This window comes from Megascapheus bottae, chromosome 38 (genome assembly GCF_031878675.1).
Source record: "Megascapheus bottae isolate mThoBot1 chromosome 38, mThoBot2.hap1, whole genome shotgun sequence".
Taxonomy (NCBI): Eukaryota; Metazoa; Chordata; class Mammalia; order Rodentia; family Geomyidae; genus Megascapheus; species Megascapheus bottae.
The window spans coordinates 2289497-2316204 of NC_143546.1; the positions used below are offsets into that span (position 1 = coordinate 2289497).

Consider the following 26708-nt stretch of genomic DNA (forward strand, 5'->3'; position numbering starts at 1 on the left):
GTGGTTTTGAAGGTAAAAGAAAGCCACTTCTGTTATTTCCCAGAAAGTCTTTAGGGGGGAGGCGGGGAAGGGGAAGGAGCTTGGGCCAACACTGCTTTAAGTGCAACACAAAAAGGCAAAAAGCAACCACACACACTAATGAGACTCAAAAGCTATCTTTGATAAAGTAATATAATTTTTTAAAAACTAAAGAGGAATGGCCAAGGGAAAGGCCCAGAGTCAGTGGACCATGGCCTGTGGAAAACAGTTTCTACATTCCTGTACTGGGACTCACAAATCCACCGGATTAACATAGCAGATTTTTTTTTTTTTTTTTTTTTTTTTTTGCCAGTCCAGGGGTTGAACTCAGGGCCTGGGCACTGTTCTTGGGCTTTTTCAAGGCTAGAGCTCTACCACTTGAGCCATAGCACCACTTCCGGCTTTTTCTGTCTAGGTGGTACCAGGGAATCAAACCCAGGGCTTCATGCATGCTAGGCGAGCCCTCTACTACGAGGTCACTCCTGGCCCCATAACAGATGTTTTTGAACTTGAAATTGTAGGAGAAAAAAGATGTTAAGCCATGGTTTGGGCGATTGGGATTGGGTTGAAATTGTGGGAGAAGAAAAGGAAACCTAAGCCAGGTTCTTACGGCTCACACCAGGAATCCTAACTACTCAAGAGGTGGAGAGCTGAGCATCTCAGCTCAAAGTCCCAAAGACTCATCTCCAGTTAACTAGCAACAAGCCTGAAGTGGACGGTGTGGCTCCAGTGACAGAGCGCCAGCCTTGAGTGAAAATACAGAAATTGCCGACTGAGAAGGAAGTTTGTCAGGGTTTGTGTTCATGGGAATTTCTGGTCCTGCAATGAGTACGCCAGGACCACCTTTGAGGAATGCACTTGGAAAGTGATTTTTCAGGAGGAAGTGTCTCGAGCTCAAGAATGTTCTAGAAGCAGTAGTGCTTCCCTTTTGGAACTAGTTATATAGGTTTTGCTGAGGGTTACTGGTTTCAGCCATGAAGATCTAGACTTTTGTGAAGAGGAGACACACTGTTTTAAGTCTTTATTGTCTTGGCACAGCATTGTGAAGTTCTCAGATAATCTGTATGGTGTTAGTATTCCTAAGAGAACACAGGTAAGGCGATTATGTATTAATTAAGTAGTACCAGTAACCTGACTGCAAGCACTAGGTGTGTTTAAAATGTTACTCATTCATAACCAACAACTGCTAAATGGGCGTTAAAATCCCTCTGTTGTTAAACATTAGAATCCCCACATTTAAATACCGTCTTCTCCAAACAAATCCAGATGGCCCATTTCCTGTGGGGCTTCACAAACTGGAGAAGTAGATAGAAATGTGTCAGAGTCAGAGGATAAGTTGTGTTATAAATGTATATTAGTTATATTATCTAGTTCAAGCCATAACCTATTAATACAGTCATGGATTTATTCTGAAAACGTCATCCACACAGTTGTGCTGTTAAAGTTCTTCGCTCTCATACATTCCGGATTGAGCAGCCAGCCGCTGGAATTCTCCCTCTGGGTTAAAAGCTTGCTTCACATCTAAACCTTTGCCATTCAGGGCCAAATACTTGCTGAAAGTTGGCCGCACACGCAACTGCTTAGGAGCTGGAGCCGTTTGGTTTGGACGGGCTGAAATAGATCAAATTAAGGTTAACTCACAAAAGCCGTCATTCACCAATCAGTTTTCCTTAGCAGTATCAGAATGGAAAAAGACAAAGCACATTACAGAAGAAATTGCCCTGGTTGTACGCGACGCTGGGCTATTTCTTTTCCGGTACTGGGGCTTGAACTCAGGACCTTGGATTCTCACTTGACTTGTTCTGCTCAAGGTGGCAAGCTACCATGAGCCACACCCCCACTTGTGGCTTTTTGCTGGTTTGCTGGAGTTAAGAGTCTTGGGGATTTTTTTTTTTGTTTTGCCTGGGCTGGCTTTGAACGAGGGGCCTCAGATTTCAGCCTCCTGAGAAGCTGGGATTACAGACGTGGAGCCCTAGGGCCTGCTTGGCAGCACTGGTACCCAGGTTAAACAGAGTGAGCAGGGTCACTTACCTGTGACATCTAATCTGGTGTTGCACGTGGTCACTCCAGCATCGTTGACTGCCGACACAGTGTACCAACCCGCATCTTTTTTATTCACATCTTTGATCAGTAAAGTAACCCTCCCGGCATTATCATGATACAGGCTGAGGAGGGAAAGAGAAACATGGAAGTGCAGGAATTAACTTTCATGGGACAGTTGCAATGAAGTCTGTGACCAATAAAGTCAGGCTACAAGGAAGAAGCAGCTGGAAAGTCCAAGTCTAGGCCTATTATGGCCAAAAGTTACTATTCTTCTCAAATTGAGCATCTCATGCGGGGATCAAAGTATAACACAGTACAGACCACTTGTCTCATGCTCACGAGACCCAAACTTCAACCCTCAACATCACACACACACCAAACCATCATTCTTCTTTATTCTTACCTATGTCATTTATTATCTTAAGCCATCTTTCTTCATTGTCACTTAAAAGATAAATCCCAGGTGACTCTATGCTTTAAATTTATTTATTTATTTATTTATTTATTTATTTATTTATTTATTTATTTATTTGTCAGTCCTGGGCTTGAGCTCAGGGCTTGAGCACTGTCCTTGGACTTTCTCAAGGCTAGCACTTGAGCCTCAGTACCACTTCCCGCTTTTTGCTATGTATGTGGGGTACCGAGGAATCGAACCCGGGTCTTCGTGCATGCTAGGCAAGCACTCTTACAAATAGGCCAAACTCCCGGCCCCAATGCTTTAAATTTATGATGAATGAACTTTTGAAGTCATTAATGATTTAACGAACTTTTAAAGATACATTCCTGCACATTTTATTTTTTATTTTGTGCTAATGGATCAAATCTGTAATCCCAACTACTCAGGAGGCTGAGATCTAAGGATTATGGCTCAAAGCCAGCGCAGGCAAGAAAGTCCATAAGACTCTTATCTCCAATAAGCTACCCAGAAAAGGCCACAAGTGGAGCTGTGACTTCAGTGGTAGAACACTAGCCTTGAGTTAAAGAAACTCAGGAACAGCCCCCCAGACCCTGAGTTCAAGCCCTAGGAGCAGCACAAAACAAAAACCTGGATAAATTGAGATCATAATTGCATGCCATTTGTATTATCTGCTTAAAGTATAGTGGGATCCATACAAACAAAGCATAGGTAAGAAATACCTATTCCTACCTTATTCGGTCAGTGTTGAACTGGACCATTTCATTATTCCTCTTCCAGAAAAGCTTTGGTGGAGGTATGGCTGCGATTTGGCATTCCAGTTTTACCGAGTCTCCTTCAAACACTTTTTTACTCTGTGGTTTGTAGATAAACATTGGTGCTCTTTTGTGTTCTTTTGCTATGCGTTAATAAAAATAATTTCAAGCATTGTATTATAAAAATTATAAGTCAAATTAAAAGATCATGCATACCTGTTATCCTAGCTACTCAGAATGCTGAGACCTGAGGATCGCAGTTCAAAGCCAGCCACGGCAAGAAAGGCCTTGAGATTCTTATCTCCAATTAACCACCAGAAAGCAGAAGTGGTGCTACAGCTCAGCTGGGACAGTGCCCAGGCCCAGAGTTCAAGCCCCACAACTGACCATAAAATAGCATGCTGGTATGTTGACCTTAAGAGTTTTAAAAAGCAATGAGATTGAAAAATTTTGACTAAGTTAAAATATTATAATAGAAATTGCTTTTGTGGTTGGTCGTAGGGCTTTAATTCAAGGCCTGCATGCTCTACCACTTTAGCACCACTTCAGATTTTCTGGAGATAAAGTCTCACGGATGGGCCAGGAGTGTGGCCTAGTGGTAGACAGCTTGCCTAGCATCCATGAAGCCCTAGGTTCCATTCCTTGGTACCACATACACAGAAAAAGGCAGATGTGATGCTGTGGCTCAAGGATAGAGTGCTAGCCTTGAGAAAACTTAAGGACAGCACCCAGCCCCTGAGTTCAAGCCCCACGACTGGCAGACACAAAACCACACAAAACAGTCTCATGGAGTTTCCTGCCTGTGCTGGCTTTGAACGGCCACGCCCTGGTCTCAGGATCCCGCTGCCTTCTGAGGATCTTTTTGGAGACTTACGAGAAACATCCAGCTGCACGGTGAAGGTGGCTTCTCCCGCTCTGTTCCTCGCCACACACACGTAAGACCCGGCATCAGACGCTCTGACCACCTCAAAGATGAGGGAGTGAAAGCCCTTCTCAGAGACGATCATTTTGTGCAACTCGTCAGACTGAACTGGTCTTCCGTTCAGATACCACGACACGTCAGGAGCTGGCAGGCCACTCACCTACGCACAGAAACCCAACACGCAGCAGGATTTTAATGTGTCCACGCTAATGAATTCTAACCATTCTTCAGTACCAACATTATAACAAAAAGGAAGCAGTCCCAAAAGGTGTAAGTTGTGTGTGTGTGTGTGTGTGTGTGTGTGTGTGTGTGTGTTAGTCCTGGGGCTTGAACTCAGGGCTTGAGCACTGTCCTTGAGCTTTCTTAAGGCCAGTATTCTATCACTTGAGCCACAGCACCACTTCCAGCTTTTTCTATGTATGTGGTAAGAGGAATGGAACCCGGGTCTTTGGGCATGCTAGGGCAAGCACTCTACCATTAGGCCAAACTCCTGCTCCCCTAGCTTTCCTTTTTTTTTTTTTTATTTGTCCTGGGGCTTGAACTCAGGGCCTGTGACCATGAGTCTCTTCTGAAAAGCTTGTAGCCAGCAGAACTCTTCTGGAAAAAAGTCAGTGGGGTGGGTAGAATAAAGTCAATGATGGAGAATTAAGAGAAGCGTGCATTTAAGACATTCTATTATTACAACATCTTCACAGGTATATTTATTCACTGGGATAAGTATTTACTAGGCTATACTCTTGTATAGTCATATTAGGTATACCTGTGTTTGCCTGTGATTTGTCTGAGTTTACACAGCCAGAAACTGACAGAGCCCAGGACTCAAACCCAAGTCTCTTCTAGTTCAAATTGAAACGAATATAGGACATTTGTTTTTTGTTTGGTTGGTTGGTTTTTCTCCTCTCGACACTTAATGTCACATTGTTGATACCCAGGCCACCCTGCCCCACTATTTTAAGAACTCCTCTCTTACTTTGAAGTCCATCCTGCAGAATCTTCCTTCTTCCATGGACATGTTTTCTGGCACTTGGATGAACCGGGGTGGGTAAAACTTCTCCTGGATGGCATCCTGATCGTTGGCATCTGCCCTCGAAGAGGATCTGCTTCTATGAAAACGGTATGGACAGCAGTGGCGGCCAGGTGCTACCGTCTCTCTTCTTTCACACCAGTCCAGTTTTGCCATCCTAGCCTGAAAGCCCAGTGTGTCTCCCACTGCTGGATCGGATGGTATCCTGACATGGAGCCAGGCCTTACGAAATGCCCTTACTCATTGGGCGCTGGTGGCTCGTGCCTGTCATCCTGGCTACTCAGGAGGCCGAGACTGAGGATCAGGGTTTGAAGCCAGCCTGGGCAGGAAAGTCCGTAAGACTCTCATCTCCAATTAATCACAGAAAAAGCCAGAAGTGCCACACTGTGGTTCAAGTGGTACAGTGCTAGCCTTGAGCAAAAGGAGCTCAAAAGAACAGCAGCAAGGGGCCAGGAATTTGGCCTAGTGGTAGAGTGCATGCTAGTGCTTGCCTAGCATGCACGAAGATCCAGGTTCCTCGGTACCACACACAAAGAAAAACGCCAGAAATGGTGCTGTGGCTCAAGTGGTAGAGCTCTAGCCTTGAGAAAACCCAAGGACGGTGCTCAGGCCCTGAGTTCAAGCTCCAAGGTCCGGAGTTCAATTCCCAGGTATGGAAAAAAAATGATTTAGTGATGGCATACTTGATGGTTTTTAGAAAATGGTAGCAATTTAGAAACTTTTGCTTCAAACTATACATGTCTGCACTCTGTCCCTCCCTCGTTCCTTCAACTGATGAAGATAGATTCCATAAATTACTCTTGTCACCTTCAATGATTGTATAATTAATTGTTTCCTTTATCACGAGGAAGTTGTTTAATATGGAAACATAGTCCTGGCTTATTTAATGATCCATTTTCAAAACTTCCTCTGGGACAGTTCTGATCATTAACATTTGATGGAGGAGAATTAGAGACATTTACTTTAGATTCCCTATGATTATAACACCTACACCGGTATAAGAAATATTAGGTGTTATATTTATTAATCTTCATCATATTGTAAGTTAAATACATTTGTTATTCCTAATTTACAAATGAGGAGAGAGGAGCACAGCGTTAAATTTCCTGTCTGATTTACACAGAAAGTGGCAGAGCCAGGATTCAAACCCAGATCAGCTCAGATCAACTGACCCAGATCAAATTACCCAATAAGAGACCATAATCTCAACTATGAGGATACCCACACGATTGGTTTTGTCATTATCAGTTTTGTGGTACTAGGGATTGAACTCAGACTCAGAACTGAGTGGGGTTTTTTTTGTTTCTGAGTTTGTTTTTTTTTTTTTTGGTCATTTGTGGGGCTTGAACTCAAGGCCTGCGTGTTGTCCCTGAGCCTCTTTGTGTTCAAGGTGAGGGCTCTACACTTGAGCCACAGCGCCACTTGCAGCTTTTGAGTGGTTAACTGGAGAGAAGAGTCTCCTGGGGATATTTCTGCGTAGGCTGGCTTCAAACTGAGATCCTCAGATCTCAGCTGCCCGAATAGCTAGGATAGTGGACGTGAGCTACCCGCACCTGGCACTTGGCCACACTGTGTTTTTAAAGGGCATATAGTACACTTCTATGATGTGCACACACACACACACACGGACACACGGACACTACATTTCTAGTTGAAGATACTTTTAGGTGACACGATAAATATTTCTTTAACAATTAAAAAATAATACTAATTTACCTTACTTGTGCTGTTGGGACTTGGAGTCGTGCATGCTCAGAGTTGTGCTGCTTGAGATGAAAACAAGCAGAGATGTTAGCACAGGATTATTTCCTCACAATGAAGCAGCTGCCTTTGAAAAGAGCCTTTCTATTTTACCTATTTTTTTTTTTTTTTAGATTGCTGTTGCTTGTTTGTCGTATCAGGGATTGAATCCAGAGCCTCCAAGGTGCAAGGCAAGCACCCTACCACCAAGCTGTATCCTTAGCCCTTTGTTTTGGCTGTGTTTTTATAATCCTGATTAGTTTTCACCTACTTCATGCTAACTGTAGCGAGACACTCACAGATCTGAGAGGACTTTTCCACAGCCATTGCTTAGGGAAAGTCGCTAGACTTGGAACTGACAGCAGTTCTAGGGTCAGATCTTCCTTTGCTGATGAAAGGATGACGTGAGGCCCCAGGTGTCTTTAGAGTGGGAACACGAGGTACTGACCGCCCTTTGGTAAAGCAGAAATAGATATGAAGTCACTTGTGTTGGCCCAGGATACCTGGGCTATTACATCTAGCGCTTAAAGTGGAGCTGGCAGCAATAAAGACGTATTACACTGGGAAATACTTCTCCTTTTAGCTCATAGCATGTGTCTTGTGAACACCACAGCGAGATGGGGAGGGTGGTTTAAACAGCTTTGAAAACCAGCGAAAATCACTTTTTTTTTTTTTTGCCAGTCCTGGGCTTGAGCTCTGGGCCTGAGCACTGTCCTTGAACTTTCTCAAGGCTAGAGCTCTACCACTTGAGCCACCGCACCACTTCTGGCTTTTTTGTATGTATGTGGTACCGAGGAATCGAACCCGGGTCTTTGTGCATGCTAGGCAAGCACTCTACCACTAGGCCAAACTCCCAGCCCGAAAATCACTTTTTATTTCACAAAGATGTTTTAGCCAACATTTCTTATGATTTATATTGGAGCACAAGAAAATTATAGGAAGTGGAGAATCCAATCATGAATGGATAAACATGACAACAGAATGACATGATTAAAACTTTAAAACCTAAGTTATGTATTTTACAGTTATATATTTTATAGTTTTTCATAGATTGGGAGATAAAAATAAGTGGAAAACACAGATCCAGCCCAACATCTGAGTACAAATAATTTATGATCTCTGTAGTTAACATATCTTTGTATTTTAAAAGAAGTCTTAGAACGCTGTAGCAATTAGTGTTATTTAAATAGAAATTTCAATGATCAATCCATGAATCTAGCACATCCATTTATTAGTAAAACTGAATAAAAATTAAAAGTATCCAAATTAAATAGAATGAACATAATGTATCATAGGGGATACTTCAGTTATACTATCATTTGATGACATTTTAGTACTTAAGCACCGTGGTTGAGGTATACAAAAAAGAAGAATCTGTCTTTTTCAGATCTCATCACGGTGTTTTCACTCAGACCCTGAGTTCAAGCCCCAGCACCACTTGAACCACAGCACCACTTCTGGCTTTTTCTATGCATGTGGTACTAAGGAACCAAACCCAGGGCTTCATGCATGCTAGGCAAGCACTCTACCACTAGGCCACACTCCCAGCCATGATGCTATAATTTTTATTTTAACGGATTTAAAGAATACAGAGTTAGCTGGGCTCAATGGCTCACACTTATAATCCTAGCTACTCAAGGAGGTTGAGATCCAAGGATCGAGGTTCAAAGCCAGCCCTGGCACAAAATAATCTGAGACTCTTATCTCCAGTTAACCTCTAGAAAATGGGAAGTGGGGCTTGGCTCAGGGGTAGGGCAGTAGCCTTGAGCTGAAGAGCTCAGGGACAGCACCCAGGCCAAGTTCAAGCCCTATGACCTACAAAAACAAAACAACAACAAAAAAAAAACTACAGAGTGGCTGCCTAACAATTCAAGGACCTTGAGTTACAACTCCCCAGTGTTGCCAAGCAAACAAAAGTTTTAAAGAAAAAAATGAGAGGGGTTGGTGGGGAGGGAAATGTGGACAAAAACATGAGAAGGGGTATCAATGTGTGTGAAGTAATGCTCCTTCTATCTGGTGAATGTAACAGTAACCCCTCTATTAATTACAATAAAAATATGAAGAAAAAGAAAAAATGAGAAAAACATTCCATTCTTACTCTTAGCCTGACATGCTGTACACTTGTAAGATAAATTGTCACACATAGAATGTCTGGGGTCATTTCTACTAGTGAAGTGGGTTCTTGTCCCCTTTTTTTTTTTTGCTATAATTTCCTATACCAAGTTCAGAGCTGAACACATTATAGGTGTTCAGATAAATTAATTGAATGAATGCATGAACTGTCTGTAGCCAGAAACAGGTCCAAGTTCTATGTCCAGTGTCCAGTTCTTTTCCCATTAGATCCTACTTTGTCTTTTTTTTTTTCCTTTTTGGTAGGTCTCTTATATTAGTTTCTTGTAGACCATTTGGGAAAAATTGGCAAAGGAAGACAGAAGAATAGCAACAACTGAGTCGGCTTTTCTAACCATCCACTTCTCTATGTAACTTATTAAAATCACGCTAGTCGACACAGTCTGACTATATCCCATGGCTGGTGCAAGGCTTGCTTTATGCTCCCTCAAAGCGAACACTTCCTTTCTTGGCAAAGATGCTTTCTTTATTCTTAGAGCCATCACTCATTGACAGTGTCTATTTGATTTTTTTTTAATGGGAAGTATAATTGAAATACAAGAGCAGGACACAAGGAATTGCATGTCTCACTGACACCACAAGATGATGTGATGAGAAAAAAAAAAATACAGAATTGTGACTTCTGCCCTCAGAGTCCCAACTCAAATTCTCTGTGTTTAGCTCTGATCTTTAATTACTAGGATAAATAAAATAATAAAATAGAAAAAGAGAACACTAGAGCTATCAGAACAGGAAGTATAATTGTGCACACACAAGAACCTATCATCTCGTTCATGTATCAGGTGGATATTGCTTTGTATTGGTAGCCTTTAGAAAGGCAGGCAGTTAAAAATTATGAGGAATAAAAGTACTTCATGGGCGTACTGGCCAGTGCCTGTAGCCTAGTTTCTTAGGAGACTGAGGTAGTACAGTCTCTTAGAGTCTGAGAATTTGAGGCCACCCTGAGCCATACAGAGACTTGGTCTCAAACGAAAAGGAGAGAGCACTCCAGTCAGACAAATAGGACGTTACCTGTGGTGAGTCTTGAGCGTCACTGTTTTGCGCTTGAAACACAGCGGCTGCATTCTGTGGGCCAAGCAATCTTCGAGCCATCTTTTCCTCGTATGTCAGCCGCTACAAAGAGGAGGCAGCAGAGACCCACGACGAGACTAAGTAAGCGTGTTCAGAACCTCACAACTCCCTACCAGAGCTTCAACAGAAACCTCTCTCTACTGAAGGATACACGCCTTCTGTTAATTAACTTTCCTTCCATTTTTTTGGGGGGTACCACTTCTGTTTCATCTATGGTAAAGCCTCTCAGCATTTCTTCTGCCTGTGAACAAAGGCAGGCACCACCACCTTCCAATACGCTGTTTTTGAGATTCTTGCTCCTGATTCTGAACTTTCTGATCCTCTCTAGTTTTGAATAGCGTTTTGCATAGTCTCACCTTTGGAGGTGACTTTTGCGGAACAAACACTGGACATGGAGTAATATGTGTATCTGGTTCAAAGAAGAGAATCCTCTGTGTCAAGTGCACTTGGTTTAAAGACTTAATATTAGGGGCCGGGAGTTTGGCCTAGTGGTTAAAGTGTTTGCCTAGCATGCATGAAGACCCGGGTTCAATTCCTCAGTACCACATACATAGAAAAAAGCCGGAAGTGGTGCTGAGGCTCATAGTGGTAGAACTCTAGCCTTGAGAAAGTGCAAGGACAGTGCTCAGGCCCTGAGCTCAAGCCCAGGACTGGCAAAAAAAAAAAAAAAAAAAAAAAAAAAAAAAAAAAGACAATATTGTTGCAAGGATGAGTGGCTCGAACAATGCTACTATCATTGTCCAGTATTATCCACGGAGGAACACAAGTCCAGTAAGATAGTATTTCCCGTCAGTTGTAACATTTTAAAATAAAAATTTTCATTAAATCAATTTTTTTTCTCATCAGTTTCATTAAGTCTTTCTTTTCCCTCATTAATTGCATTATTTCACTACTAAAAGCCAGTTGTTGACTTCACACATGGCAAAAAGGAAATAAATATTCTTTTCTTTTTCTATTTTTTCTTTTTTAGGTAATCTTACTCCTTGCTGCTTACAGGACATAGATCTATAAGACCAAGACAATTTTTTCTCCTTTGCTTATGTTGCTAGAACCCAGATCATTATGCATGCTGAACAAACATTCTACTATTAAATGGCATTTCCACGGAAATTAGGTTTTTATTTGTGTGTTGCCCATCCGGGGGCTTGAACTCATGGCCTGGGCACTGTCCTCGAGCTTTCTCAAGGCTAGTGCTCTGCCACTTGAGCCACAGCACCATTTCCAGCCTTTTCTATGTATGTGGTACGGAGGAATCGAACCCAGGGCAAGTACTCTACCACTAGACCATGCTCCCAGCCGCTAGGTTTTCTTGTTGGAACTAGATTTTTATAGTTTGTCTTTTAGGGACAAAATAGAAACCACACACGCACTTGATTTCCGTTATGAAGGAGCGGGTCCTTGCACTTCAACTTTCTCTCCAAATCTTGAATCAAAGCTTCTTTCGACCCTTGTATCTCATGGTCAGGTGTCCTGGGTACAGGCTTGGCATTCACAGGTTGGCCAACAGAGGATTGCTGATAGCTTTCAAAAGGAAAAAAAAAAAAGAAAACGTGAAAAAAATGGAGCACGATAAGTCACTGAGTTTGTTATTATTTGTGTGTGTGTGTGTGTGTGTGTGTGTGTGTGTGTGTGTGTGACTTTTGTGTGTATATGTATGCTTACTTGGAGAGTGTCACAGACTTTTCCTGTCCAGGCTGGTTTTGAACCACGGTCCTCATATCTCAGCCTGGCCTACTTTGGCAAGTAAATATCAAGTAGAAGGAGGAAGGATTTAGATGTCTCCCATTCTGTTAGCTGAACCTCTTAAGTCTAATTGGATAGCTGGCTCCTGAGGGGTGGTATGCCAGAGCTGGCCTCTGTGGGCTTCAGAGAGCCAGGGATGGTGGTGGAGGTATTTATAATGGAAAAACAGGTGACTTCCTCATGACACCCTCCTCTAGACCTGATTGTGACACACTCACCTGCACTCACACACCACATACCACCCATAGAAAAAGTACTTGCTGTATGCCACACGGAAGCTTGTGGGAAGGAATAATTCAAATTTAAGTTTCCCTCAATTTCTTTTTTTTCCCCCCAGTTCTGGGGCTCAGTGAACTCAGAACCTGGGCGCTGTCCCTGAGCGTCTTTTGCTCAAGGCAAGCACTCTACCACTTGAGCCACAGCACCCACTCCGGCCCTTTCTGTGTATGTGATACACATACACAGAATGGTAGGCAAGCACTCTACCACTACTAGGCCACATTCCCAGCCTCTTCCTCTGAATTTCTGCTGTGTGATGTGACCAACCGAATGAAAAGTTTGCTTCAGGGGCCCCTACCAATAAAAGGCTAAATCATGCTTCTGACACCATTAGGTCAAAACCCTAGGGACTATTTTAGACAGGACAAGCTGGAGGCTACCATAACAATGAGAAAGTCCTGCACAAATGTTCAAAGGACCAGAACTTTCCACTCTGTACAGCTGGACATAGCCTGCGTATCGAGTAGCTGTAGGGAGATTAAAAGAGTTATCTATGGTTACTGAAAATGGAACTGTTAAAACTTGTCCTTTGATCTCCGGATTGGGGAGCTCCCCGGCTCTTTCTTAGTCTCTATTTTTGTCTCTTGTCCTTGCCTCTTGGTTCTGCCTAGAGCGGGGTCTATGGCAGAAGCTCTGTGAATAGTCACCAAATTAGGGCTTTCTTCTCTGGGCAGGACTGGCATAGGATGGACATAACTAAGAAAAATGTTATAGTCAGAGAAGTTTATTTCATGTTTTTAGAATATTCATATGAGAAATTTGGAAATAAAATGATCCAAACAAAACAATCACCTGGATCAACATAACCAAGACAGACTACAATGCATGGTCTGGGAAACTTGGACGGGGAGAGAAGGAGAGCAATTACTTCATTCTCAAAGGTACCATTTAAAATATGAAAATGCCATTTTAGAGGCCAGGAGTTTGGCCTAGTGGTAGAGTCCTTGCCTAGCATGCACGAAGACCTCGGTTCGATTCCTCAGTACCACATACAAAGAAAAAGCCAGAAGTGGTGCTGAGGCTCAAGTGGTAGCCTTGAGAAAGCTCAAGGACAGTGCTCAGACCCTGATTTCAAGTTCCAGGACTGGCCAAAAAAAAAAAAAAAAAGGATATGAAAATGCCATTTTAAGTTAAAGCTGTTGATGAGGAGCCATTTCAAGTGGCTCAACCTAATATCGGGGATTCCAGCGAACACTTTTGTTTTCTTATTATGTTTTTGTTTTAAAATAGGGAAAAGTGTTCTTTGCACATTGACTTCTGTAATCTGTTCAACTTGGCTTCCAGAGTTTTCACCAATGGTAATTTTTTTTTTTTATCTAGGAAAAGTTAGCTGTTAGAAAAGACAGTGAGAAATTGGCAAGCTTTTTAGTAAATGTGCTAATGAGCTCGCAACAAGACATACCCACCAATTTTTGAGATGCCTTTGATTTAATTCCCTAATGGTCTCTCCAGCCAAGAAATAGGAAAATTGATAGCCCTTGGTTTGCATAAGCACCAAGGATTCAGATCATGTTTTAAAAAAAGCATAACCACTGTGTACTTTTTCATATCAAGTTCTCCTGGGACCATCTCCGGGCTGTGGAAAAAGTGTGTGCTTGCATAAGGCTGCAGGTATTTTTCCCCTCCCTCTCCCCATACACACTGGATTTAGATCACTCAACCAGTATGAATAAGTTATAGTTCCAAGTACTAAAGAAAACTCAAATATCATAAGCCTTCACCTACACAATATTTTTGTCTAGTCATAAAAATCCACACACATGACTGTCTAAATTCAAGATTTTTTTTTCTTGCCAGTCTTGGGGCTTGAACTCAAGGCCTGAACACTGTCCTTGGGTTTTTCTCAAGGGTAGTATTATTCTTCTTTAGCCACAACACCACTTCTGGCTTTTTTCTATATATGTAGTACCAAGGAATCAAATCTGGGTCTTCGTGCATGCTAGGCAAGCACTCTACCACTAGGCCACACCCCTGGCCTTGTTTTATTTTTAATTGATCATTGAAAACTCTTTTAGGAGCTGGAAATGTGGCTTAGTGGTTGAATATTTATCTAGCACACATGAAATCCTGGGTTCGATTCCTTGGCACCATATACACAGAAAAAGCTGGAAGTGGCGCTGTGACTCAAAGTGGTAGAGCACTAGCCTTGAGCAAAGAAGCTCAGGGACAGTGCCCAGGCCCTGAGTTCAAGCCCCAGAACTAGCAAAACCAACAAACAAAAAACTCTTTTAGCCAGTTGGCTACTTGGGGTTCGAGGGAAGAAAAGACTGAACAGAAACTGAATAGTCTCTGCCTTGATCTAAGGAAGAACAGACAGGAACAGGGCCTTCATCTTAGCCAAGCCCAGACCAGGAAAACTAAACTTATAGCAAGAGGAACTTAGGTCAGATCTTAAGAGAAAAGTTCGCTATTTTTGTGTATAGGAGAAATGGGAAATATGAGGGGGGTAATCCTGAGAGGTGATTAATAGGTGATGTGAGTCTGGCTCGGTTTGCACCCTGTCAGAACCCCAGGCTCTCTGTGTTCTAGGGGATCACAGAATAGGACTGTAAGGTCACACTTTTTCCATCCTGAGGAGCGAGCAGCGGCCTACCCCCAGCGCTCTGCCCACAGAAGCTTGCTGGCCATGCAATTTACTTACTTCATGTCCACGGTGGAAGGGATTTGACTACTACTGTAATCCGGCTGAGATGGCAAGATGGAGCTGAGGAAGCTGGCGGGGGACTGGTTATAGGAGGCAGTGACCCTTTGCCCTGGGTTGGAGCCAGCCAGGTGCTGAGGAGCCGGGCAAGCCGAGGACGACACGGTGACTTGAGAGCTCATGGTGGCAGAGGCAGAAAATCTCTGCTCCGTACATCGGCTGGGCTGGATGACGATGGAAGACTGTTTGGTCTGGCTTGAGTAGCTGGATGTTTCGGGTCCAGGCGGCTGCAGCCTGGACGCACAGGGGCTGGGGGACTGCAGGAAATGCTTCGGACGTTCGTAGTTAAACATGCTCAGGTGGTGCGTGGAGGGCCGTGGGGGACCCCAGGCCACCTGGCTCTGCCGGCTCTGCTGGCTCTGCTGCCCCTCTGCGCTGGGATTTTGAGGGTGCTGTGCTCCCGGTTTGGGTGGGTCAGGTTGTTCTTGAAGAATAGGGTTCCTTTAAAAGTTAACACACACCCATCACTTGTTATCCTTTGTCTTTACGCCCTCTTGGTTTTTATTTTAAGCTTAGATGCTTTTTAAGGCTGCTTCCTCATTTCTCCACTGACATTTCTTTATCTCTGTCTTTGCACAAGTGACTTTTGCCCCCTGGTGGGAAAGCCTATGTAGGGGCTTCAAGACGTAAGGACACTAATGGGATTTTTTTTTTTTTTCAGATGGGTTGTTTTGGAAAAGGAATGTTTAGATGCTATTCAGGGCCGGAAATTGAACGGTGTCATGATTTTACCCAGGCACTGTGCACTAGCCACAGAGATGCAATGGTCTGAGATGAAGGGGCAGGAGTCAAGGGCTATGTTGATCTATAACACAGGAGACCTCTCCATACCACAGGCTTTCTCCCGATCCCTCGTCGTCAGAACTGAAGCCTACTCCTGGGATACATGGGTTATTTCCTGTCCTGACAGGCCTGACGGTGTCTGGTAGGCAGCTTCTTGGGGAAATCAAGGGAGAGCAATGGAAATACACAACTTGAATGACCACCTGCGTTCCCCGGTCATCTGTCAATTTCACAAGGCAGGCTGGCCTGGACAATTCATTGTTGTCAATTCTGAGTGGACTCTGAAAATCACCCACCTCACGTCCTCTTTTTCTCTCCCTCACTTCCAAACTGACCAGAATATCAAACTACAAGCTAAGAAGGAATTGTGCGTATAACCGCCTTCTAGAATCGGCTCAGGTATGATTATTTCCTGTTCTTTTTAAAGAGTATATTTCTAGTTACAGATCGTGACATCTCTTACTAATTTAGGGGTTTTACTCTTTATCATCTTTCCTAGTATAACATGTATCTTTGGCTAATTTTGAAGTTGTTTTAGATCGCGTTTATGTTTTTCTGTCCAAATGGCAAGTAGGAGGCATAGCTGAAAATCTTTCCTCTGTGAAGCTAAATCTGTCCCCTATCAAGGAAGCCATTTCTCTTGCTTAACTCTGTGGTGGCCCTCCTGCCTTCCGATAGCACATCGCCACATTCCCTTGCATTTGCTGTTGAAAGATTATATCTGCTTCTGATTTTTCCATTAGTACAGTACATCCAAGTAAGATTATAAATAGACAGAGAGACTAGCCCTCTAAGTTATTGGAATACCAGGCCTATTTTACTCAACACATCAGATAATTTCATCTAAAATAAGATTTAGCTTATTCCACATAATATTAATCAACACTGAAGTAATGACAAAGACAACTTTGAACTGAAAAAGAAGCCACATTGTTATCATCAGATCAAAGGCTTATAGTTACTAGAGTTACTGAGGGGAGGAAAATACCATTAGTGAAACTTTTCTAGAACTAATAATTTCATCAGCCTAAGCTTGGACAGGTAGCTTAGCGTTAAATTAAAATAGGCAGTTTTAGAAAAGTATGAAACTACAACTACACAAACAAGAGCTATGCCCTATTGATAGGGGAACCGTTTAAAACATTACATAATCCTTTATTCTAAGTTTATGAACGCAGACATGTATATCCAAAGTACACTATAGGAATAAATTCCCTTTGGTCTTCAATTTATTAGGGGGAAGAGAAGAGGGGAAGATCCCTGAAGAAGAGCTGCTAATTAGAACTCCTCAAATAAAGAGGCTTTACTTCAAGGCACGTAGTTTTATAATAATGGATTATGTTGTTATATAGTTATGCCCGCCTTTCTAGGCAGGTCCATTATTCAGACTTCTTTGAAGTATCCAGGAATCAGCTATTAAGAAATAGGCAGTAGATGTTTTCCAAAAAGCATCTGTTTTCCTGTTCTTCTATAAATATATTTTCAGAATGTCAGCTGTGTTGTCCATTTCAGAGTCGGCTTGCACAGTTGACCAGTGCTGACCTTGTCCAGAGCTAAGTTAAAAACACTTCAAGTATTCCATGCTCTTCATCGCATTTCATATAGGTGTTACCACTGGGAACCCCAAAATGCCTTTGCTTCATGTCTGTAATTACTTCCCCACAATTTAACTTCACAGGGGTTTCTAGTACAATCTAGCTTTGATTTCCAACAATGGGTAAGTCAGTTTTAAAGATTTTATACATAGAACAATTTTTTAAACTCCAGTTTTTAAAACTATTTGCAACTATTAGTACATCTCTAAGATAGGAAAGACTCTCTGAAACAACTACCATGGATTTTTGGAAAGCCATCGGCAACTATCACTACCATGAAATCAAATATCCCTCCCTTTTTAAGGAAAAAAGAAACAACTGATGCTTTAAAAATAATTCTCTTTTCCCTCTTGTCCTTTGCATAGAAAACCCCTGATGTAAACAGATCACCTTCTCTCTAAATCTTGGGACAAGGGGGTTAGATCATAGACTAGCCAGCTTTACCTGAAGAGAGTCGTTGTATAAACTCCTCTGACTCTGGACAAAAAAACAGAAACAGAACCCCAAACAGCGGCAGGAATAAAGCAGGGACTTACCCGTTGCCAGCTGGGTTCAACCCACTAGTACTGGGAAGGAAGGACCCATCTCCTCCCCTGAGCCTAATCGTGTGGCTCTCTGGTGCTTAGCATTATAACATCCCTGACTTTAGTCAGCTGCCAAACAGTGACCTCTGATGTGGTGGCCTGTCCATCACCCATGCTGGCGTGTCAAAGTAAGAGTCCACACTCTAAACAATGTCTCAGATGTCTCAGGGATATTTAAGGAGCCCACGGGGTTACACGAGCTTCGCCTGCAGGCCTCTTTATTTTAGACGTGAGTTTTGCCTCCGAGTTTACATTAGCAAGCAAACTCTTGAGCAAGCACGGCCTCGAATATGGAATGGGATGTTTCTGGACTGTGACGGGGGTTCTGAAGCTCCCTGTGGGAGACACACCCATGGAACAGGAAATGGGCTTCCATGAGCTTTCCTAGCTAGTTGAGACTTCTCCAATGGGGAGACTTGTGGTGGACCGGACCCAAATGGCCTGGTAGTCAATCTAAATCTGAAAGCTTTTTTAAAAAAATTATTATTATTTCCCTCTCACTTGCCTAATAAGAGTAGGGGCAAAGACTTCTACAAGTAGTTATTTGTCAGAGGGGATGTCTGGGGAAACACAAGAGAGAGCGGGGTCTTGGTGATAGGACACCAAGAAAGAAAAACATGATCTCGTTTCTCTAGCAAGTTTTCTGAACCTGTCCCTGGTGTATGTTCCTTTGACTTAGTACTTTTATTCTGGAAGAGGTTTGAAATACATAAGGAACAACCAACCAAACAAGCAACCTATATAAATAAAGCTGAAATCCTAACCACTCAGGAGGCTGAGATCCAAGGATTGAGCTCAAAGCCATTGTGAACAGGAAAGTCCCAGAGAATATTCACCAACAAAAAGCTGGAAGTGGAGCCGTGGCTCAAGTGGTCAGAAGAATCCTTGAGTGAAAAAGCTAAAGGACAGTGCTCAGGCTTTGAGGTTAAGCCCCTATACTGGCACAAAAAGAAGAATGACAAGGAAATTTCTTCACAACTGACACGTACGTATGTCTGTCTTGCTTTGGTATTCCGAGATGGTTTAATAATTATTGCCTGAGTGGTCAGCCTTTACTCAGTAGGAAAAGAAACACTCCACTTGGCAAGTAGGTGAATGCCTAACAAAGTCTTACTTCAGGAATCTCCCAAAACATTTCTCCACATCTGCTCACTGATACTTCACATTCCCCGAATAGGGACAAAACCCTTCCATCCAAATTATGGAGACTCTAAAAACGCTGGTATATAAAAACAATAACAGTCAACAAACAGGGAAGGTACCACAAGCCACTATTTTAAGTATTTTCTGTATGATTGACTCTTAGTTCTGTCTGATTAGCTCACAGGAAGGGGAGATACGAGATTTGTAATCTCTCAGTACTGAAAGTTTGAGATCTACCACACCAGATGTGAACAGAAGAGAGATAGGACAAACTAGTAAGTTTTCAATATGGTTCACATCCAAATGTGCTACAGTTGATGAAGGGGTGTGTGTGTGTGTGTGTGTGTGTGTGTGTGTGTGTGTGTACCGCTCTTAGGGTTGAAGTCAGGGGCTAAGAGCTGTCTCTAAACTTCTTTTGGCTCAAGGCTGGTGGCTCAAGGCCACAGCACCACTTCTGGCCTTTTCTGAATATTTTATTAGAGATAAGAGTCTCACCGACTTTCCTGTCCAGGCTGGCTCTGAACCTTGATCCTCAGATCTCAGCCTCCTGAGTAGCTAGGATCGGGCATGAGGCACTGTGTCTGTCTTTCTCCTAAGAGTGACCACAAAGAAACTCATATCACAAAATGCTCTAAATATCTGTACTGATGAAACGTGGGTTTCTATTTAGGGAAAAGATTCTGCTGCTGCTGCTTCTCCTTTTCTTTCATCATTCATCTTCTTTTCAGTAAGTCTCGGTAATAGACCATAAATATGCACCTAAGCACAAAACTTATTTCAAGCACAGTGAGGGAATACTGAGGAGGTTGGAGGGACTCAGGTCAGAACGTGAGCTTAGAAAGCAGGAATTTCACCAGACTCTGTGCATCAAATCAAAAGTATTTTCTGAAATGTTGAAAGGGGTGATCAAACAATAATGTGTTCACAAACTGCTTTGTTAAATGGCAACTTTCCTGTACCATGACTTAAAGATAATAATAATAATAAAAAAAAAACGAGAGGAGAGAGAGAGAGAGAGAGAGAGAGAGAGAGAGAGAGAGAGAGAGAGAGAGAGAGAGAGAGAGAGAGAGAGAGGGAGTGCTGGGGGTGGGGAGGGAGGTGGGAGAGAAGCAGAGGGAGGGAGAGGGAGATCTTGAGATTATTTCTAGTGAAAACCCCTTGGGAAATAAATTATAACATGAGCTGGGCACTGGTGGCTCACATTTATAATCCTTGCTACTCAGGAGGCTGAGATCTAAGGATCACAGTTCGAAGCCAGCCTGGATAGAAGAGTCTCAGTGAGACTCTCATCTCCAATAAAACTACTCAAAAAAAGCTGCACGTGGTACTGTGACTCAAATGGTAGAGTGCCAGCCATGAGCACAGAGAGGCTCAGAGGCAGAACCTAGGCCCTGGGTTCAAGCCCCAGGATTAGCAAAATAAATAAATTGTAACATGGCTTATTTTTGTAAGTTTCAAATCACTATAATCACATTAGAACTTGACCACTGGTCCTAATAGTTACTTTGATTATCCTTTTCAAGGTAATCAATCACTAAACATATTGAAGTTTTTTTTTTGGTTTGGGGCTTTTTTTTTTTTTTTGTCGTGTGTCTTCATTCAGAGCCTGGGCACTGTCCCTGAGCTTCTTTGGCTCAAGGCTAGCACTCCACTACTTGAGCCACAGCACCACTTCTGGCTTTTTCTGTATGTGTGGTGCCGAGGAATCGAACCCACAGCTTCAGGCATGCGAGATGAGTACTCTACCACTAAGCCACCTTCCCAGCCAAGTTTTTCTTTTCTTTCTTTTTTTTTAAAGAGTATTTTAAAGTATTAAAAAGTTTGTTGCATGAGCAATCTCAAGTGTGCCCAGCCTTACCCTTGTGGCTGTAGCTCAGAGGGGTTTCCATTGACGGGGCAGACATGATTTCCTGGGACCTGGATCTCACACTCCCTGAGGCTGCCTGGGTCAGGAGCCGCTGGCGTGCGGATGCTGGAGGTATGATCTGGATTTCTGTCCTTCCAGGAGCTTTCTTTTTGAGGAAAAGGGGCCAGCTGCGTGGAAACTGTGTCCACGGGACACCACAGGCCATCCTTATGCTTCTCTATTTCTTTTTCTTCTGAAAAAAAATACACTCGTCACCAGTTCAGATTACAAAACAAAACAGGATCTTCCTCTCGACTCAGGGCGGAATGGGAGTTTGTTGTTGTTGTTGTTGATGTTGTTATTGTTTTTCTGGAAGTGTAATTACCCGGAGAAACAAAGAGTTTGGCTGTTGAGACCGAGGTCCCGGCTTCATTTTCTACGACACACTTGAACTCCCCAGAGTCTTTAGGGACACTTCTGTGATAATCAAGGTGCAAACTTCCTCTGGAAAGGGAAGAAGAGTATCTCATCTTCATCAACACACATAGGTGCCCGAGGTTAATACATAGGCAACGTGAGGGCACGAAAGGCGCCGGGAATCGAAAATTCCTGAGATTAAACGAGGCTGAGCTCTGAGGGTTTAAAACCAGCCCGGGGTCAACAAATCCAAGAGATTCTTACCTCCAACTAACCAGCAAAAAAGCCAGGAGCAGAGCTGTGCTTCAAGAGGTAGCATGCCATCTTTGGGTGAAAAAGGTAAGCGAAAGCTCGAGTATAAATATTTTTCATTAAAAGTATAAATATTAAAAAAAAACAAGTACAACCTAGGAATCTGGAGAGAATGAAGGGAGGGTTGACATTGAACTAGACACCTTTGACTCTCAGGGACATGTTGAATGGGAAACTCCTTTGTACAACTCCTTCAAGACAGTGAACAAATAAGGTATTTTTTTTTAAATCACTTCCTGTCTTCTCTCTCAGATGTGTCCATTTTCTCTACTTGTTCTCTTTCAAAGGATCCTACTATGTTCCTTGACTTCTACAGTTTGTGGCTTTGGGGCTCTGCAGAAAGACCTATAGAAACGTTTTCTGAACTGACCTAAATATCACCAATTGTGCTAATGAAGCCAGAGAGATCTCGGAAAATGGCAGATGGGAAAGAGAAGCCAGAATTTCGAAGATAAACATTGTACTAATGAAGAGCTTCATTCTGGGACCCAGGCCCTGTTTCCTTTCCTGAGCATTATACGCCCTCACTCAGCCACGAGGCTGGGGGGGGGGGAGCGGCATTGTTCCTTTTGACCTTGCCTCCGTGATTAGCACAGTCTGAGGAATGAACCCCAATACCTTCGAGGGGGCGAGGGATAAACCAAACAACTCCTTTGTTCACGAAAATGTGTATGGAGGAAAAAAATTACCTTACGGTAAGACAGTGGTCTTGGAAAGAGCTTCCAGAAGGCCCCACCTTTTGTTTTAAGGTCGTAATGATCCAGACTGTAATAAACCAACCAGCTCTGGGGTCGCTGGGCCCAAGGAATGACTGATTGAATGTGCCAGGTGTGCCTGGACTCAAAGGGAAGAGTCTGTAAGGTGAATTTGAGCCAACCCCCACATTCTGTGTGTGTGTGTGTGCGCGCGTGTGTGTGCCATCTCTCTAGTTCTCCTTTGCTTTGGTTTACTTTGTTGGTTTTCTACCTCCAGGTGCCCTGTAAAGCCCCAGGGGAGATAATGTCATGAAGGCTCCTCCCCAGAGCCTCAGGGACTCAGGAAAGGAACAAAGTGGCACGTGGAGGGACAGGGAGAATGCTTGCTCTCCCAGAATAGGGACGGTGCCGGCCTGGCCCCTACCTGCCTCCATGGTGCCAAGAACAGAACCGTACCATCAAGTACACGCCACAAACGATGCTGAGTGAAGAGTAAATAATAAACACACACACCAGTGCCAGTTTCCTGTGTTTTTCTGTTTTGTTTTCCCATTCAGGAGTTGGTCCAAGAAACCTCCAAAGAGTACATGAAGGCAACAGTGACGTAGGGAACAAAGTCTTCTGATGTTCATTTTCTAAAATTGAACTTATGATCAAGATATGGAAAGCTTATACTTACCAGGAATGGATGATAAACATGTTTCTGAAAGACAAAAAAGAAAGAAAAAGAAAGACTTTCAACAATGACAATTTAGTTGGGAGAAAGGGCAGAGTACATGTGAGACATAGGTGAAGGCAAATACAATAAAATATTTAGAAAGTTATGCATCCATTTTCCTTTGTTCTCACCCTTTAGGAAATACCTGTAGTCCCATATAACTCTTTTAAAGAGCACTGAGATTGATATGTAAAAATAAAACCACTTTTTTTTTTTTTGGCCAGTCCTGGGTCCTGAACTCAGAGCCTGAGTACTGTCCTTGGGCTTTCTCAAGGCTAGAGCTCTACCACCTGACCCACAGAACCACTTCCCACTTCCAGCTTTTCTGTGTATGTAGTAGGGAGGTCTTTGTGCATGCTAGGCAAGCACTCTACCACTAGGCTAAACTCCTGGCCCCAAAACTACTCTTTCATGGTTGTTAAAAGTGTTTGTTCAGCTACGTGCCGTATCATGAACCTGTAATCCATACTATACAGGAGGCTGGGTAAGGAAGATAGCTTGAGTTAGGGGTTCGAGGCCAGCCTGAACAACACACACACACACACACACACACACACACACACACACAATGTGATATATATATATATATACTATAAATACATGTTGTATGTCTTATGCTACATATATGCTATATGTGTTACATATAACATATACAATATAATATATTCTCTCATTAAAACAAACATCAATACTATATTTTGGCTGCTTTTCTTGCTGAGGAACCACTTGGATTTAAAATAATAGTTGTTATAACAATAGACATCGCTTACCCTACAACAAAATCAGCTATAAAACTACCTTCAAATGTGAATTAGATTTCAAGGTTCATTGGAATTAAATGCAATGGAAAAGCTTATCATGCGGGATGCCGGTGGCTCATCCTGTCATCCTAGCTACTCAGGAGGCTGGGATCTGAGGATGGTGGTTCAATGCCAGACCGGGCAGAAAAGTCCCTGTGAGACTTTTATCTCTAATTAACCACTCAAAAACTGAAAGCAGTGCTGTGGCTCAAAGTGGTAGAGCATTAGCCTTGAGCTGAAGAGCTCAGGGACAGTGCCCAGGCCCAGAGTTCAAGCCCCACGACTGACAAAAAAAAAAAAAAAAGGAGGAGGAGGAAGAAGAGGAGGAGGAGAAAAGAAAAAGAAAAAAAGAAGCATATTGTGTTACTTTTCCTCAGGATCCAGAAGTCACCAGAGCTGACTATTCGTCTTCCCTCTCGGTACCAGTGGACTTGAACGGTGGCTGTGGTCTGGACCCGACATTCAAACACGATCGTCTGACCTGCGGCTGTGGAGAGGTCTTGGAGATGCTGAAGGACAGACACAGGGCTCCGTGACTGGGGGAAACCCTCACGCCATGCACAGTTCTGGGCGGTCTCAGTCTTGGCGTGTGTGTGAGTGTGTGCACATGCTCTTTCATCTTACTGACTGACCATATGTGAACCACACAGGCATTGCTGGGCATCCCTGTCAAGTGCCAATTACTTCAACTTGACCTCACAGACTTGTGGTTAACGAAAGACAAAAGGAAAGGTTATTCATGCTTTCCACGCCCCTTTTCTAGATCGGAAAACAGACTGCTGTGGACATGTCCAGGTCACAGATTCGCTTTCCATCACTGACCACAGTGCACAGGCACTACTACCATTTGGTCACAATTTAGAAGCCAAAACTTCAGCCGTGTCCTAGGCTGAAGGCACAGGATCACAGGAACATAGAGAAGGTTCCGTTCCTCAAGACTCAATCCTTCCAGCCTAACTGGAGGCCTTGAGGCTCACAGACAATCGAATTTAAAAACCCGTGATGCGTCAGAGTCTTATTCCTATAGAAGAAGTATTTGTTGGAACTGGAGCTGTGGCTCAAGCAATCGAAGATGAAGGATGCTAGAGCCACATAAGTAACGACAGCTGTATAATTATACACGACCATAACCGTTTTAAGCTTCCAATACATGGATAAAAGGGTGGCTAATTTTTTTTCCAGTCCTGGGGATTGAACTTAGGGCCTGGGCCCTCTCTTTAGGTGTCTCAAGGCTAGAGCTCTACCACTTGAGCCACAGCACCACTTCTGGCTTTTTCTATGTATGTGGTACTGAGGAATCAAACCCAGGACTTCATACATGCTAGGCAAGCACTCTACCACTAGGCTACATTCCCAGCCCAGGGTAACTAATTTATACCTGGAATCTTCGTGGTTATGGAGAATGAAGACTAAGATTTCCAATTATAATTTGGCTCTCAGGCCCCAGATGGGAGTACCTTAGATATTTCTGTCAGGGAGACCTAAAGACCAGCTCAGCCCTGGAGGTCTGCTTGTCCAGATGTGTGTCTTCTGGGAGAGGAATAGAGCAGGAAACTTGCAGGAAGAATAGACAGATATGCCCGACAGTTTGTGTTGCTGAGCGAGCGACAGTACTGCCTTTGTCTAGGGTGATGCTTCAAGTTCTGTGGAGTTCTGTCAGGCAACAAAAAGCCTGGTCAAGGTCAACGGTAAGCCCAGATGTTTCCAGTAGGCGAGGTGGGGAGATGGCGATTGCTCAGTGTACCCTAAGCAAGAAGTTGCTGTTCCCTTGCTTATTGGCTACTGTTCATTCTTGAACATGCAGGAGAATCTGCTTGAACATGCGGGCTGCCCTGCCCACCCCAGGGTACGAAACTGGCACAAAGTCTCAGGAACACAAGAGAAACCATGAGCTGCCCTTGTGGGTATCTCTGAGGCTCCATTGCTTGAGCCCTTTGGCAAAGCCTATAGTATGTCTACCATGCCTGTGGACTGCAGGACAGACAGATTACCTTGGTGAATACGGGGGCTCTTGACAGGTCACTGCAGGGGCTCTGCGTCTGCATACGGAAGAAAAGAAAAGGTGATGCCACTCTACCATCCATATTGACGAGGCTGGAAACCCAGGAAGCCGGCTGCTGGCCACTGGATCAGATGTGGCTGCTGCCACGATGCTTCTAACAGGAATGCCAGTCAAACGTCTGTTTCTTTGCCTCCCTCCCCACATCCATCCCTTCCGCTGAGATGCCGAAGTACACTGAACGACTGACTGCCTTGGAGAAACGGCTACTGTATTGAGAGATCATAGATTCAGGGTTTGAATGACTTCTTAATTTGACTAGATTTGCATCTCTCCCTTCATATAGCCGTTATAACTCCCATCCTTTTTGTTTTTTTTCTTTAAATTAAAAGGACCTCCCTCCTTTTTTAATTAAAAGGGAATGCATTCCTTGGATGGTGGGGATGGAGTATTATGGGATTGTTCCTCTGGTGTGGCACTAAAGACAAATGGTCAAGCCATAGGTCTACTGTGCAGTCATCAGAATCCAGTGAATTTCCTTTTTTTTTTTTTTTTTGGTGGTCATGAGCTTTTCAGGTCAAGGGTAGTACTCGACCACTTTGAGCCACAACTCCACTTCTGGTTCTTAGCCAGGCTAGCTTTGAGCCCCGATCTTCAGATCTCAGCCTCCTGAGTAACTAGGCTGACCGGCGTGAGCCACCTTGGGAAATTTTCTGACGCATCCTTTTCAAGAAGGTCAAAGGGCCAGGAGTCTGGCCTCGTGGTAGAGTGCTTGCCTAGCATGCATGAAGACCCGGGTTTGAACAGTGGTTGAACTAAGGTGGAATAACTTGATCTGACATTGGAGTTGTTGATAACTGGGGAACGGATGGGCAGAGAGACGTGGTGATCTTCCTTATCCTGTGGGGGAAAACAAAACCAAGAACAACTTAGCAAGGGAAGCGTAGGAGAGGCTCATGGCACGCCTTTGCGTGT

General features: G+C 43.4%; 1 protein-coding gene and 1 long non-coding RNA gene across 2 annotated transcripts; both read right to left on the bottom strand.

Moving 5' to 3' along the window:
* Positions 1–1347: 1347 nt before the first annotated feature.
* On the bottom strand, positions 1348–21035 carry Myot (myotilin). Its single transcript, XM_090325566.1, has 10 exons — positions 20805–21035; positions 14782–15282; positions 11489–11639; positions 10059–10160; positions 6894–6943; positions 5124–5256; positions 4106–4313; positions 3209–3374; positions 2050–2183; positions 1348–1629 (listed from the first exon to the last, which is right to left on the bottom strand). The coding sequence occupies exons 2-10, from the start codon at positions 15132–15134 to the stop codon at positions 1457–1459; spliced, it is 1470 nt and encodes a 489-aa protein (XP_090181692.1). The 5' UTR covers positions 15135–15282; positions 20805–21035; the 3' UTR covers positions 1348–1456.
* Positions 21036–22873: 1838 nt separating this feature from the next.
* On the bottom strand, positions 22874–25774 carry LOC150041821 (uncharacterized). Its single transcript, XR_016533710.1, has 3 exons — positions 25726–25774; positions 24102–24243; positions 22874–22919 (listed from the first exon to the last, which is right to left on the bottom strand). It is a non-coding gene; the product is annotated as an uncharacterized LOC150041821 (long non-coding RNA).
* Positions 25775–26708: the final 934 nt, after the last annotated feature.